Below are 14,547 nucleotides of genomic sequence, written 5' to 3' on the forward strand. Positions count from 1 at the left end.
ACCATGTGTAATAAACAAATAGACAAAAGACCAAAATGACATTAAAGTAATACACATAAAATACACACTAAAATAATCTTATAAATATTAACTGGAGTAGTAACATAATAATGTAGGCTATGTAATGAAAACAATAAGAAAAGTATTTATTTCAGTAAAATAGAACTGTAAAATGTGATGCGTCTGGGAACGTCCTGTTTAATGTAAAAATACTTTGTATATGGCAAAATAACTTAATCCAGCTGACAGGTTTTTAGTAGGCGTTATCTTTCCCTGTACAATACAAACTTTGCAAATAGTGCATGCACTCCAGTGGCTGCTTGAGAGACGCACACACGGGCTTTAGGACCCAGCACTCAGTTAGGAGCGTCTTTTTGTCCGTTGCAAGTGCTCATTGATTGTGACCATTGTGACTTCGCGATTTACCATCTGTAGTGTCCCATGTGGTTCAAGTCAATTAACGTCACCGGCCGGATCACTTCCCACAGGATTTGAATCCTATATTTCAAAATTCAAAAAGTTTCCTGAAGTTATGTTTAAAGAGAATCAGAAAATTATCAAATTATGAATAACTGTGGAAGTGTCCTTTTTTGGTACTTGCTATGCACTTATTCTGGCTTGCTTTCTCCACTATCAACTACCCAAACATTAAACGTTATTCTTTCTATTATTAATTGCAATAATAAATCCTGTAGTTATTAGCAGCAGTATGAAATTATTAGACATGTACACATAGTTCATTGTTTTACTCAGCATTTCTGTAGCTGTAGATTAAAGAACTAATATAAAGTGTCCAAATACAGACCGTAGACCGTTTTAAAACACACTTTGTTTGGCGTCAATATCATTATTTACTGTCTTGCATATTTATTTCCAATGAGAGCCTTTAACTCACTGCGTGCTCTTACATTCTGAACCCCGAACCGAGTGTGTCATATCTGTGTGATATCTGTCAAATCCGACGCGCGCCACTCAGCGCGGTTTTCCCGCCGCAGTGTAACCAAACGACGCGGCTTCAAAGGCGGTTAAATCAAGAGCAGTACTGAAATCCTGCTCTTGTTAGGACAGAATATCTCACAGACCCGCACGGAGAGGATGTGTCTTTATTTAGATCTGTATAAAAATAATGTTTCTACTTAAAAATAGGTGAACAACATCAGGGACTGTTATTTGTGTTATTTTGTGTTGCCTATGGCTACAGGGAACATGGAAATCACGGCTGAGTTTGTTACAGGTCTCCGGGTTTATAGAAGTTTCTCTTCGTTTTTTTGTTTATAGGAATCCATAGTGTGTAAAACGATGCTTCCGGTAGAAACGAAGGATTTTGTGTAAACTAAGCTTTTTCGTTTTAAGCTTTTTTTTTTCTTTTTTGAGGAAAAGAAGTTACATGTAAAAGCGCACCCGTGGACTACTGCACAAGAAAACACGGAGAAAAACGCATGTCTTTGATGAAGAAACGTATTGATTAAATACTTAAAAAAAAACAGTAGGTGAGATGCTCTGACAGATAATTTACGTGATTGTGGAGGCAAGGCAACAGCTGTCAGTCAGAGCGCGCGACCCCCTCCCCTCTTCACGGCTCGCGCTGCGTGTGCACGCAATGCGCATGACCGTCAAGAGCGAACCGCACGGACGAGGGAAATTTAAAAAACGGTTTTTTCTTGCGGGACAACAAGTGCCCCGACCAACAGTAGAGCTTTCCTCTTTCTCGTTATCCAAGATTATCCATACCCCAGAACAACTTCACCATTAACAGGTAAGATACGGGTGATTTTGTGTTTTTATTATTGTTGTTTTTAAATACGCCAAGAGGCTGCGCACCTGTTTCGGGCTGACATATACAGAATGAACACTGATGTGTGACATACATATCTGACTTTATGTAGCCTATTAGCTAGTGTTGTGAAAACAACTGCAACATTTTCTCGTCTGTTTTTAAGGCATACTTAACGTTTTCTGTTAAATTCAACATTACATTTAATATTGAGACGCGCAAGCAGACTGACAGGTAACGGTGACTGATGACGTCTGATGATCACAGTTTAGTCAACAAAGCAAATATCACATCAACAATGAATTGTAATAATTACATTTTTATAATTTGTATGTGTGTGTGTGTGTGTGTTTTTCCTGCTCAGTTATTGTCTTTTAGGTTTTTGTTGGTGATTTTGTGTTTTATTAATATTTGCAGATTGATGTGTTCTAATGTTTACATTAGTTGAAATGTCAGATTGTGGTTTTTTTTTTATCATAAATATTGAATTTTTTTTTACTATATGTAGCTATTTGAGTTTTCTCAGACTAAATGCAAATGTCTAAAATTCCTTTTATTCTCTGCTTTGCATGGTTGATTTACGCATTTTATCTGGCAGAAGATGATTGAAAGTGGAATTACAACCAGGATGTCAGGAATTCATGAAAACCCTGTACAAAGTCACCACACCTCGGCACAAGACTACAGGTAGGGGGTGATTTCCTTTGATGGCTGAACCCATTGCTTTTGAACCCTGAGCAGATTAGAGAATAAAAAGATAATTTCGGGAAGAAGAAGAGCGCTGCTAATCTTAATACAATCTCCACCTTCCCTATTCTGTAAAATAAAGGTGTGTTTTGAGAGGCAGGGAATTGGGGTTTGTGGAAAAAGAAAGGAGTGAGAGAATACATCATCTTTGCTCTGAATGGATCTGTCAGAAAGCATCAGCTCTGTTTACACGCCCGCTGTCGGCACACGGAGGGATTGAGGACCTTGGCGGGGGCCCCCATGGGTCACCAAGGAGAAGTGGCTCCCAATTAGAATGTAAACGAGGGCGACTTGAGCTGTGATAAACCGTGACTGTGTGCGCCCGCCTCCCCCTTTCTGCGGGACACGTAATGGTTTGCATCAATGAGCAAATAAAATCATTTTTTCTTCCACTTGTATAACTGCACCCTAATGACCGTAAACTGTACAATACACAGCTGGGTTTACAATTAGACTTCAGAAATGCTAATAAGTACAAGGATGTAGGCCCCCTTTTCTTGACAATCCTAAATTTGAGTTTATGTGGCATGTTATGAATTCTTTCCAAAATAAAACCCCCCTCTGCTCCCAACTACTGAAGCACAGTTTTCAAGTCAGACCTATAATGAATATCATTATTATTCTTTTCTTTTATTATATCTGTGCATCAATGGAAAATATGTCAATATCTGACCTGCAGAGTAAGACGACATCTTCTCAAACCAGATATTAATGCTTTTCTGAATTTACAGTGCAGCCATTGTCTGCCAACACAACAAGTGGATGCTTCTGGCAACATTCAAGTATCATTATTGTCATGTAAAAATCAGCATTTCATCTGTTTGGGTGAAGGATTCTACATACATACTGGTAACACTTTACAATAAGGTTCATTAGTTAACTACATTAAACTAGAATGAACAATACTTCTACAACATCTACTAATCTTAGTTAATGTTAATTTCAGCATTTACCAATGCATTATTAAAATTACAAGTCGTGTTTGTTAACATTAGTTATTGCACTGTGAACATGAACAAATAATGAACGACTGTATATTTATTCATATTAACAAGAATTAATAAATAGTGTAATAAATGCATTGTTCTTTGTTCCTTCATGTTAGTTAATACATTAACTAATTTTAACAAACTACACCTTATTGTAAAGTATTACCTATATATATATATATTTTTTTTTTTTTATTATCATTTTTAAAATTAAAAGTCTTTTAGGATAATGTTTCACAGTTTATTCTTAAAAAAATGTTTTTTCAATGTTAAATTACACTTTTGAAATGCTGTATGTTAATGTTGGCTTACAAAATGTTAATGTAGAGATTAATACTTGAAACAAACAAAAAAAGACTGATTAACACTTGTCAATTGGAAAAAGAAAGTCTCATAAAGCCAGGTGTTAAACTGTCCTATTCCCTTCACAAGGTGTCTTTTTCATGTCTTTGTATGTGGACAGGCGTTAAGAAGACATTTGAAAGCACATGATAGTGTAATGTTGACATGTTCGGTGTCTAAGGTTTCAAGCTAGTGAGTGTGTGTGTGTGTGTGTGTGTGTGAAGGATAATTATTCAGAAGCTCCAAACTGGAGCAATCAGGGTGCTCAAGGCCATGTCCCTAAGTTCTTCCTTCAATGCTGTAATTTATTCAGGTGGCAGACTGTGTGTGCAGTGTGGCTTGACCTCCAACTCCTTCAACGACCCCCTTCCAGTTACCCCCCTTAGGTACTGTCTGATGCCTCCAGGCGGGGGGGAGGGGGCAGAAGGGGACAGGGGTTGGGTGGAAAGGGACAGGGAAACAGATGGCATCCTATTTTTCTCTGTTGTGTGAGGCCTGTCATTCCAGTAGATTAATGCAAGGGGTTGGTTAAAAAAAACGGTAAAGACAATCAAGGAAGGGTCTGGGGGGGAAACAATAGAGCCACGTGCCGCTGTGCAGATTTGTCGTTTGGGACACAATAGGTGATCATTTTTCAATGGGGCTGGACCAACTGTTGCAGGCAACGTGTGCCACATACCCATGTTTCAAATGATCTCATGCGTTGTTTACATATGATTCAGCCAATGACAGTGAAGAAGGCAGTGGTCACCTGACCACTGTTAGAGGTTGGTTTAATGGAGAGGGGGGCACTGAAGTGTCCAGACACACAAAATAACTGAAAAGTGAGGGTTGTCATAGCGACCCCAATTATTGGACTGAATAGCGAGTGTGTAGGGAAGTCTGGAGAGAATTCAAGAGGGTTTCTCTGCTTTCTTGATGCTTAGTCCCAATGAAGAAATGGCTGAGTAAATAACTCTCCCTGAACTGGATTAGATTGAGGGTGAGAGTATTTTTATTTCTATCCCCAAACAACAGATTTACAAAAGGACTTTGTCTTTTATCTATTTACAAGAAAATATGGAAAAAGAGAAAAGAATTAGTTTATGTATGCCGAAACTAATTAGCAACTAGATGCATAAAGACAAAATTTAATTGAAGTGCAATTTTGTGCACCCTCATGGCTTCCGTTTTCTGTATTTCACATTAAATTCATATTTGTGCTTTAGTACTGAGAGCTATACTGTGTTTTGTAGACTCCTGACTACAGACCCTTCGCAGCTAAAGGACGAGCTGCCTGGTGATCTTCAGTCCCTGTCCTGGCTCACCTCTGTGGATGTTCCCCGACTGCAGCAGATAGGATCTGGACGGCCCGATTACGCCAGTTCTGCTCAGAACAGCTTGCTGGAGCGGCAGACAGGTCAGGAGCTTTATATACTGTGAATAGATAGAACAGATTGAGTTAAAATGGCAGTTCAAATAAAAGGAAAAAAAAACAGAATTCATCCAACGACATCTAAAATATCTAACTGGTTATCCTAGCCTTTAGCTGTTATTTAATTGCGTCCATATTTATTTGTTTGTCATTTGTTTTTAGCATATTTGCCATTTTGCATTTTTGTTTACCAAACCTTTAGATTTTTCTTTGACCCAGTTCTTTATAAATATAAAAAAAGGATTGGTTCCACTTTATTTTAAGGTGTCCTTGTTACAGTGTATTTATATCTTTAAGTACTGAGTAATATTAATTAACTACATGTACTAATTATATGGTTAGGTTTAGGATTCGGGCATGGTTTAGGGTTACTTGCATGTAATTATGCATAATTTATTGTTGTTATAATAGTTAGTACATGTAACGTGTAACAAGGACACCTTAGTGACCAAAGTGTTTTTAGAAAGATGTCCCTTAACAGCAGTGGACTGAATCTCTATTTTGAAACCAAATCAAACTTTTGGTTTCTAAAAAAAACACTTTTCTGAAACTTTCAGCTCAGCTGAATAGCATGACGGTAGCTGGAGGAGCAGGATCTGCGATTCATCTACAGAGTGAAATGCAGCACAGCCCTCTGACCATCAGTAGCGTGAGTAATGATTTAGATTCAATATTTCAAACAATTTATATTATGTATACAACCAATTCAGAACTTAATATTTGTATATTTGTATATGTATAAATATATTCTGTGCTGTTTTTGTAGATGCCCCAGTTTTCCCCTGGGTTTCCGTGTGCTGCATCAGTGTACCAGACCACCCCTCAACAAGTGCTCACTTTTACTCAAGCAAACCAACAGGTTGGTTTAGTAACTGGGCAACCTGGTCTCATGACAAAAACGTACCTCTACACACTTTTTTGCAAGACGCAAAATACGTACCGCCATGTATGTTTCATGACATATTTGGATGTGAAATGTCTACTGTGTGGCGGTAAAAGAGTGTTCATTTTTTCCCCAGAACAGATGAGCCATTCATATGGTACATTCTATTTGACGTTGGTTTTGTACGTGTCACCGCAGTTCTGACTTGAAATGTTCATTGAGTGGCGCTATAACTAGTGACGTTTTAAAATAACATAACATCTGCACTACACCTAAACCTACCCGATAGTGTGAACAAAAGCAAATGTGATGTAAAAATACAATCACAAGCATGTCATTTTAGCTTGTTTTTCGATCTCTCATCTTTTAGCTCTTTCATTTATTTTTCATGGAATTCGTACCCAAGGATTCCATATCAACATATAAAGAAACATATAAAGGTGTAATCTAAACTGTTTATTATTATAAGTGCTCGCTGTTTTACCGCCTCTAGTGTTCATTTCTGTTGGAAAGTGTAGTGATATTTACTTATTGGTACGTATTTTACGTCTTGCAAAAAAGTTCCTAGAGGTACATTTTTGTCATGAGACCAGGTAGAAATTGTGATAATTTGTAAAGACTGTTCAAATAGTATTATCATATATAAAAATACAATTTCTGCGTTATATTATTTAGTGTTCTCCCGGTGGACTTTATGGAAACTACAACAGCCAAAGTCTGTTTCCTCAACCCCGTATTACTGCTCACAACCAGGACTTGCAGCCCAAGACTTTTCCTAAACCTATCTACTCCTACAGGTGAAATAAAGTTCACTGCGATAAGCTTTGAAACATTATAATTCTCTGGAAAGGAAGCAAGACTTTATTTATCTCAAGTTGACTGTGTTTGATATCATCTCTTCTCAGCTGTCTGATTGCCATGGCTTTGAAGAACAGCAAAACGGGCAGCCTTCCTGTTAGTGAGATCTACAGCTTTATGAAAGAGCACTTTCCTTATTTCAAGGTAAGGAATTTATATAAAAGAACGCTGGAGAATAGATGGACTAAGCCGACACACAATGGAATCAAATAAATGTTACTTACGGTATATTGTCGATTACTATGTTTCCCAGACAGCACCTGATGGATGGAAGAATTCTGTACGCCACAACCTGTCCTTGAACAAGTGCTTTGAGAAGGTGGAGAACAAGATGAGCGGCTCCTCCAGAAAGGGCTGTCTTTGGGCACTCAATCCTGCAAAGATCGATAAAATGGAGGAAGAGATGCAGAAATGGAAACGCAAAGATCTCCCAGCCATCCGTCGCAGCATGGCCAATCCAGGTCTCCAATCTTTGACTATATCAGTACTAGGAAACAGAGTTTCATCTTTGATTAACATATTTGCTCTAACTCATGCAGAAATATGCACCTTGTTACTATGAAGACACATAACAAACGAAAATTGACTAAGGTCAAGTGTGCTTGATATCCACCCTCCAAAAAATTGGTCAATCACACACTATGCAATTTTCACAAAACCTGCAGAACTGACTGTAAAATCCTGTATTACAGGATTCAGTCATTTATCTAGGGCCCTATGATTTCCGCGATGTGGAATCCATGGAATCCAGTCATAAAAACAGAAATTTTGAATATATACATCAAAAGTAGTAAAAAGTAGTACACTTAACGGAAACCCTTCACAGCAACCAGTCAATATAAAAATTAATTTGATGAAGCCATGACATAAATATGAGTTAATGTAATGATAGTACTACTAATAATAAATAAAAAAGATTATTACTATTTACCAGAAAAATTGTTTACGAGAATTTATTTAGCAGAAAAATGTAAATACACAATGGTATTTCTGAAAAAAAATAAATAAATAAAATTATATATTTTTAATAAAATCAATTAATTAGAGATGCTTTTGATTATTAATATGTAATGAAACCATTAAAATTGAATCCAGAAAATTAATGGAAAAAAGGTAAATTTGGTAAAAAAAAAATTAAAAAAAATTTAATTTTACTTTTAATAAATTGCTGTTTAATATTGTAAGTTTCATGATTTCAATTAAATAGACATGCTTTTTGATGAATAAAATTTAATTTAACAATTAAAACAGAGTCTAGAAAAAAGAAAACCAACAAACAACAACAACAAAAAACGTAATTCCAAAAAATGAAAAAAAATTGGAAAAAAATTTGGGAAAAAAAAAAAAATTTAATAGTTTTAATAGGGCCCTATTATCAATCTAATGCAACTTAAAATGAGGAACATCACAGGAATTTGATTATAAAAGAACTAAAAATGTTCACAGTACTACTCTGCAAAGAGAAAACTGAAGTAGTACAGAAACTAGAGCAGAAAAGTAAGTGTAAAAATCTAGTTAAATGCACAGTATGTAGGATTTTTGGATTAAAATATCCAAAAACCACTAGAACAGTGTTATATATTTTGTTGACTTGTGTACATACATTATCCCAAAAGTTTCCAAGAATGTTTAAGTCCAGAGAAGTAAGCAATTTAACTAGCGTAACAGAATATGTCTTTGCGTCGCGATGTCATACACCGTCAATTTCCTCTTTTATTTTGTAGAAAAAATGGAAAAACCAAATACGCTTTAATAGTTTTATTAGACAGGTGATGAACACACAGAGTAGCATTTTAACAGAACTTTCAACATACTCAAATACATTTTTAGTATGATAAAATAGCGCTACTTTACCCTACATACACATGACTGGAAAGAGTGGAAACTGACGACTGTGGAATAATAAAAGCTCAGCTGCTTTCAAGTCATGTATCACTCTTGTCTCTCATTAGCAATTGCTAAAGCGGCCTCGTTTCGCTTCCACGGCTTTCAGCCCCACCCTGCCTCATACTACAGTGATGTTAATAAATCTTTAATACATTAGCTCACACATGAACTTAATTTCTCCCTGAGTCACGTTGGATTGTATCGGCTGTGGGGATGAAAACGACAATTCCCATGATTCCACACTCAATCACTGCATCATCAAACTATGACTTTGTTTCTTTGTTTGTTTTGAATATGCACCCTCTAGTGGCAAGCATTTCATACTGTGCTTTTAAATAAAGTACAACCTGTCATTAATATTGTCTTGTTTTGGTATTTTTTCACCAGATGAATTAGACAAACTCATAACAGACAGACCGGAGAGCTGCCGGCAAAAGTCCATTGATACTGGCATGACACGCTTGCCCAGCTGCCCACCAGGGCAGACCCTCCCAATACCAGCACAGATGCAGCCCCAACCAGTGGTCACTCTTTCTCTACAGTGCCTCCCTATGCATCAGCACCTTCAGCTGCAGCTCCAGAATCAGTCTCGTTTGGCTCCGGCCTCCCCTGCTCCTGCTCAGACACCTCCTCTCCACACTGTCCCTGACCTGACAAACAGCTCCCTCCCCCAGCATCCTGCCAAGCAGCACAGCGACTTCTACACACTTCACACTGACATGAATTCAGAGGTGGACGCACTGGACCCAAGTATTATGGACTTCTCTTGGCAAGGTTAGCAAATAATATTAAAAATTTGTAAGCCAGAATGTTCCTTAGGAGGCTGAAATCACACATTTCTCCTCTTCTGATTACAGGAAACCTGTGGGAGGAGATGAAGGATGACAGCTTTAACCTAGAGGCATTAGGTACACTCAGTAACTCCCCACTTCGGCTGTCTGACTGTGACCTGGACACCGGCAATGTCACACCTGTGTCCAGTGCAGGAGGACTGCCTTACCCAGACCTGCAGGTGACAGGCCTCTACTCTTCATACTCAGCTGTGGATGCCCTTTCTAACCAGTACATGAACACACAAGCAGGAACAAAGCCTATCGTTTTGCTTTAATTGCACCCACAAGAACTAGCTGAGCTTTACTTCACAGGACCATCTTTTAAAGCTTTCAATCCTAGACACAGATTTGTTCAGAGGCAGCCAAAAATATTTGCAACATCAGAAAGACAACATTAAGATATCCTGAACTGAAATGAGTGGCATTTATGGTGACGTCACAGTATTCAAACTGACTATATTAATTGCATTGAATGCATTGGGTTTGAAGGGACCAAATCAGAAATTATGTTTTTTAGAGAATTTGCATGGTGAGAGTGTGAATGATAAAAAGTTTAAAGATTTCCTATAACAGTGCAGTCCAGTGCAGATCGTGTGGCCAAACATAAACTTACAAACAACAGTGTTGTTATAATTATACACCTTATGTGAATTGCAAGTTAATACAACACTTAAGGAACAAAGATCAAAACAATAGGAATTATGATTTTGGGTGTTGCCAAGCTTTTTTCTGTATCATAAAAGGAACTTGTTTTCTATGTAACTGTTAGCCTTGTAACTGTAGTAGTGTGTCTTTTGTTGTACTGTGATAGACACTGTATCTGCTCTTTAATGTTTGTTTATTATTTATATTTATGAAAAGAGCTGAAATGGTGACATGAATCATTTTTTATTGTACATATCTAAATATTTCAAATGCAAGCAATAAAATTTCACATTCAGTTTGAAAGATGGATCGATTTAACTTTTTTAAATTCCTAATGACTTTATTTTCAGCTGCACGTACAGTCAAATCAAAATTTATTCAGACACCTTCAACATTGACAAGAACTCAGAGTTAAACTGTCAGAACAAATTCATCTTGATAATGTCAGATAACTCTGACAGAAAGGTATGTAATGGATTACAGTCCACCAAAAATTATTCAGACAACTGTAAATATGACAAAATTTGCACAACTATCAATACTTGGTTACGCTACCTTTAGCCTCATTGACAGCTTGTAGTCTCCTGGACATGCTGTCAACCAGATTCATGCAAACCTGAACTTCAATATTTTTCCAAACTCGCTGCAGCAGTTTTTTCAGTCCCTTTTGGGTTTTTGGCACTTCATCGAGATGCTCAATCAGGTTTAGACCTGGACTTTGTGGTGGCCAGTTTAGTACTTTAATCCTCTTCTGACTCTGGAGAATTTCCACAAACATTTCCGAGTTCATAGTTCAATGAAATGTAGTTTACCTAGTTCACTAGCTGCCATACACCCCCACACCATAACATTGCCCCCACCATAGAAGTTCTTCTCATTTGGTTCTCCACACTTTAGTTTTTGCCATCCTGCCAAACATGTTAAATTTGCTCTCATCACTCCAAAGGTTTTCCAAAATTCTCACTTCCAATTGATTTCCACAATTTTGCAGACTTATTGTCATGATCTGGGCTGTGGGGCTTCCCTTAGCCACCTGAGGTCGCGGTTTTCCCTTCCTTGCACTGCACTTCCCTGATTGTACACCTGTCTGGTCATTGGCACTCATCAAAGCTCTCACCTGTTCACAATTATCTGGTCTATAAGAACTCATTTCCCACTACTCATGCTGGCTGCATTGTCTTTGTGTGTGTTCCTCCGTTTTTGATCATGCTTTAGATTGTGTTTCTGTTCATTTTATTTTGATCTTTGATTCTAGTCGTGTTGTGCCGTGTTGGCCTTTTGGTTTATGTTTATTTGTGTTTTGTTCATTAAAATTTCCCTCCCTGCATTTTGGACCCTGACCTCATTTCTAGTACATCGAACGTGACAGAATGCAGCCAGCATGAGTAGTGGGAAATGAGTTCTTATAGACCAGATAATTGTGAACAGGTGAGAGCTTTGATGAGTGCCAATGACCAGACAGGTGTACAATCAGGGAAGTGCAGTGCAAGGAAGGGAAAACCACGACCTCAGGTGGCTAAGGGAAGCCCCACAGCCCAGATCATGACACTTATGTTCTTTAGTCAACTGGAGGCGTTTTATTTGATTTCTCCTGCTGATCAAGGGTCTTCTCACATGCTGCCCATTGTCATTCAGCCTGCTGCAAATGGTTTGAGCACACAGCTCTGTGTCAGTGGCCTTTTTGACTTCAGCAGCTTTTTTTTTAGCAGAGATTTCTCCCCTGTCTAATAAGTCTGTCTGTTCTGGGTGTTTTCTTTTTCTTTCTTCCAAGACCAGGCAAATTCTTTATCTCGTCTCTCTAAATTTCTGCACAATGAAAAAGACTCGCTCTAGGCATATCTAATATTTTTGCTATGTTATGCTACTACCTTTCCTCTCAAATCAGATGATATTTCACTGGTTTTGGCCATCCCTCCACACAGAGATGCGTTTAGCTGTTTACGAAAAAAATTGTATCATATAGGTGTTTTGGAAGCCTGAAACCGGGTCCCCGAGTGGATAAATACTCCAAGTCTTGTTCGTTGTTTATTTTCAGGGTATCTCTATGGCAGAATTACAGGGCCACATATTGGTCTGGCATGTATACTACATCGTTTTTAGTCTGTTTCAGTGGTTTTGTGTGAACGCAGATATTTCTTGAGGCGACGCCGTGTTTACAGAGAATGAGGGGGGAAAAAGATCGGATAGGGAAAGCTTTGTGTGGACTGTATTAGGTTGAATAGCTGTTATCTAAGTACACAATTAGATAACACCAATTTAGGGCAACGAATTACCAAGCAATGCTTAATTTTGTTGTCTGAGGTGCAAAAAGGTCACATTAGAAATTAAAGAAAAAAACTCTTGAGCAAAGCATTGTCATGTCAAGGTGTCAAAATAACATTTGGTCCTAAATTTGTATCAATTTTAATAGTACACCACTGAGTGAAAAATTTTGGGTATAATATATCACATTCCTCACTTCCATAAATGAACTATAGAATCCTGCACTCACTAGGAAAAAAGATATAAAAAATTATATCTGGTGTCTATGTTTTAGTTTGACTGTATATGGCAAGCATATACAGTAACCGTTAACTATATTACAGGATGGCGATATATCACATACTTTAAATGCCACCCTACAAATAGTGTGGCTAGAATTATTTAGCAAAAACAAGGCAAATATGTACACAACCGAACAAACCATCTGTATTTCTAAGATGAATTGGAAAAATGACAACTCCACCAAGATGAAAACGTACATTATTTAATGCATAACAATCAATTTCATTTAAAAACAACCTGACAGTCAACAAAGTAAGGCACTTGGACTAGCGCTTCAGCTCTAGTATTAACCTGACTTATTCTAAAAACATGCAAAATTGATTAAAGGCATTACATCTGATCAAGAAGTCTTCTTTAATCAGAATTAACAGTTGAGTACAGTACAGCACCAGTAGGTACACATATTTATCCATTCATAAAACCAGCACATACTGTATGGCTGAATTACCTGCAGTCGTGTGAAATAAACTATACAAACAACCAAAACTCAAGACATTAAAATATACAGTGGCCCTGATGTTGATAACACTTTATGACAACTTTCATTATCATGTAATACATTTAACTTTAAGCAGATTACTTAATGTACATTCAATATGAACAGATAAACGAATGACAAATTGAATGTACATTAACAATTCTCTAATCATTACAGTATATATTTGTTCGTAACTACTGTTATTAGAAACTAAAATTATTATCAAGAATTACCCTGATATCTACACAGTGACTGTATTTAGGTGAAATACTGTTACTTCACTCTACTAATAGTGGTTTAATAATCTGTTCTGGTTAATTAACATTGCATATATTCCTGAGGAAGTGTTACACAGCATGAATGTGCGCTCCAAGGATCGGTGATTCCCTAAAATCATTGTACATTCATCAGTCGGTTATTACCACAAAAAGGACACAAATGTGTGCAGATAAACACTGTATACCGGTTTCCATCTCTTGAGAGTGAGTTTATGGAAATGCTTTGATGCTCCACTGAGAAACGTTCATCCTAATGGTGACTGTGAGTCACACACCAACAGCAACTGTGCACTAAGATGAGTAGGTAGACTATGTGAAAGCTGGATATTTAAAAATGTGCGTTTAAGGCTACTGACCAATGTGTTGATCCAAAGAACTGACTAAAACTGTCAGTTTTAAAGTTTTAAAGCACTGTTATTTAATAATACTACTGGATATCATATGTCTGTGTAAGTTTATTTTGAATGGTATGGATGTGATCAGCTGGTGGTAGAGTTGTCCACGGTGGCCAGCAGGTGGCAGACTTTGGCTCTTTGTGAGGGAGTGATGTTCTGTGCCATGTGGATGATGCAGTCCATGGTCACTTCTGGGTTGGCTTGGACTAAGCTAAACATATAATGCAGGACAAGTCCATGAGAAAAGTGCTTTATGGATACACAAGTCTGTTTTAAAAGAGGTTTTGCTTATACAACCAATGACTGTTGTTTGTTGGTCACTGGTAAATTTGACTTGGAATTCAATTGGTATGATAAAACAGATCATTTTAGATTTTGAGAAATGGAAAACCAGGGATGGTGCTAAATCCAGAGCTTTGGCTTTTGGCTATTTCGATTTTTGTTTCTTGTTTCTTTGTCAAAGGAAAAAAACATTTTTAT

At 37.3% G+C, this 14,547-nt stretch overlaps 2 protein-coding genes across 11 annotated transcripts in view; one reads left to right on the top strand and one right to left on the bottom strand.

Annotated features, from left to right (window-relative positions):
• Window positions 1-1,096: 1,096 nt before the first annotated feature.
• foxn4 (forkhead box N4) lies at window positions 1,097-10,642 on the top strand. Of its 2 annotated transcripts, XM_051110555.1 has the most exons (10): window positions 1,097-1,756; window positions 2,373-2,461; window positions 5,088-5,251; window positions 5,824-5,915; window positions 6,033-6,125; window positions 6,825-6,946; window positions 7,055-7,151; window positions 7,261-7,468; window positions 9,282-9,668; window positions 9,752-10,642. In XM_051110555.1, exons 2-10 carry the CDS (start codon window positions 2,376-2,378, stop codon window positions 10,000-10,002), a joined length of 1,500 nt encoding a protein of 499 aa, XP_050966512.1. In that variant the 5' UTR covers window positions 1,097-1,756; window positions 2,373-2,375; the 3' UTR covers window positions 10,003-10,642. The 2 variants fall into 2 exon arrangements, with proteins under 2 accessions (XP_050966512.1, XP_050966513.1); XM_051110556.1 differs by lacking the exons at window positions 1,097-1,756; window positions 2,373-2,461 and adding an exon at window positions 4,743-4,834.
• Window positions 10,643-13,102: 2,460 nt separating this feature from the next.
• acacb (acetyl-CoA carboxylase beta) overlaps window positions 13,103-14,547 on the bottom strand; it is a 32,479-nt gene continuing 31,034 nt past the window's right edge. For all 9 annotated transcript variants that reach the window (XM_051109303.1, XM_051109305.1, XM_051109306.1 and 6 more), the window contains one exon: window positions 13,103-14,278. In XM_051109303.1, coding sequence (XP_050965260.1) covers window positions 14,152-14,278 — 127 coding nt within the window. In that variant the 3' untranslated portion in view covers window positions 13,103-14,151. The remainder of the gene's footprint in view (window positions 14,279-14,547) is intronic.

The sequence above is a fragment of the Labeo rohita genome, chromosome 5 (genome assembly GCF_022985175.1).
Source record: "Labeo rohita strain BAU-BD-2019 chromosome 5, IGBB_LRoh.1.0, whole genome shotgun sequence".
In the NCBI taxonomy this organism is placed as follows: Eukaryota; Metazoa; Chordata; class Actinopteri; order Cypriniformes; family Cyprinidae; genus Labeo; species Labeo rohita.

Bases quoted from the DNA above. Each gene is read 5' to 3' on its own strand.
- foxn4 (XM_051110555.1), top strand. From the start codon at position 2,376: ATGATTGAAAGTGGAATTACAACCAGGATGTCAGGAATTCATGAAAAC. The intron at 6,947-7,054 runs GTGAAATAAAGT...ATCTCTTCTCAG, and splicing joins AAACCTATCTACTCCTACAG to CTGTCTGATTGCCATGGCTT. The intron at 7,469-9,281 runs GTCTCCAATCTT...TTTTTTCACCAG, and splicing joins TCGCAGCATGGCCAATCCAG to ATGAATTAGACAAACTCATA.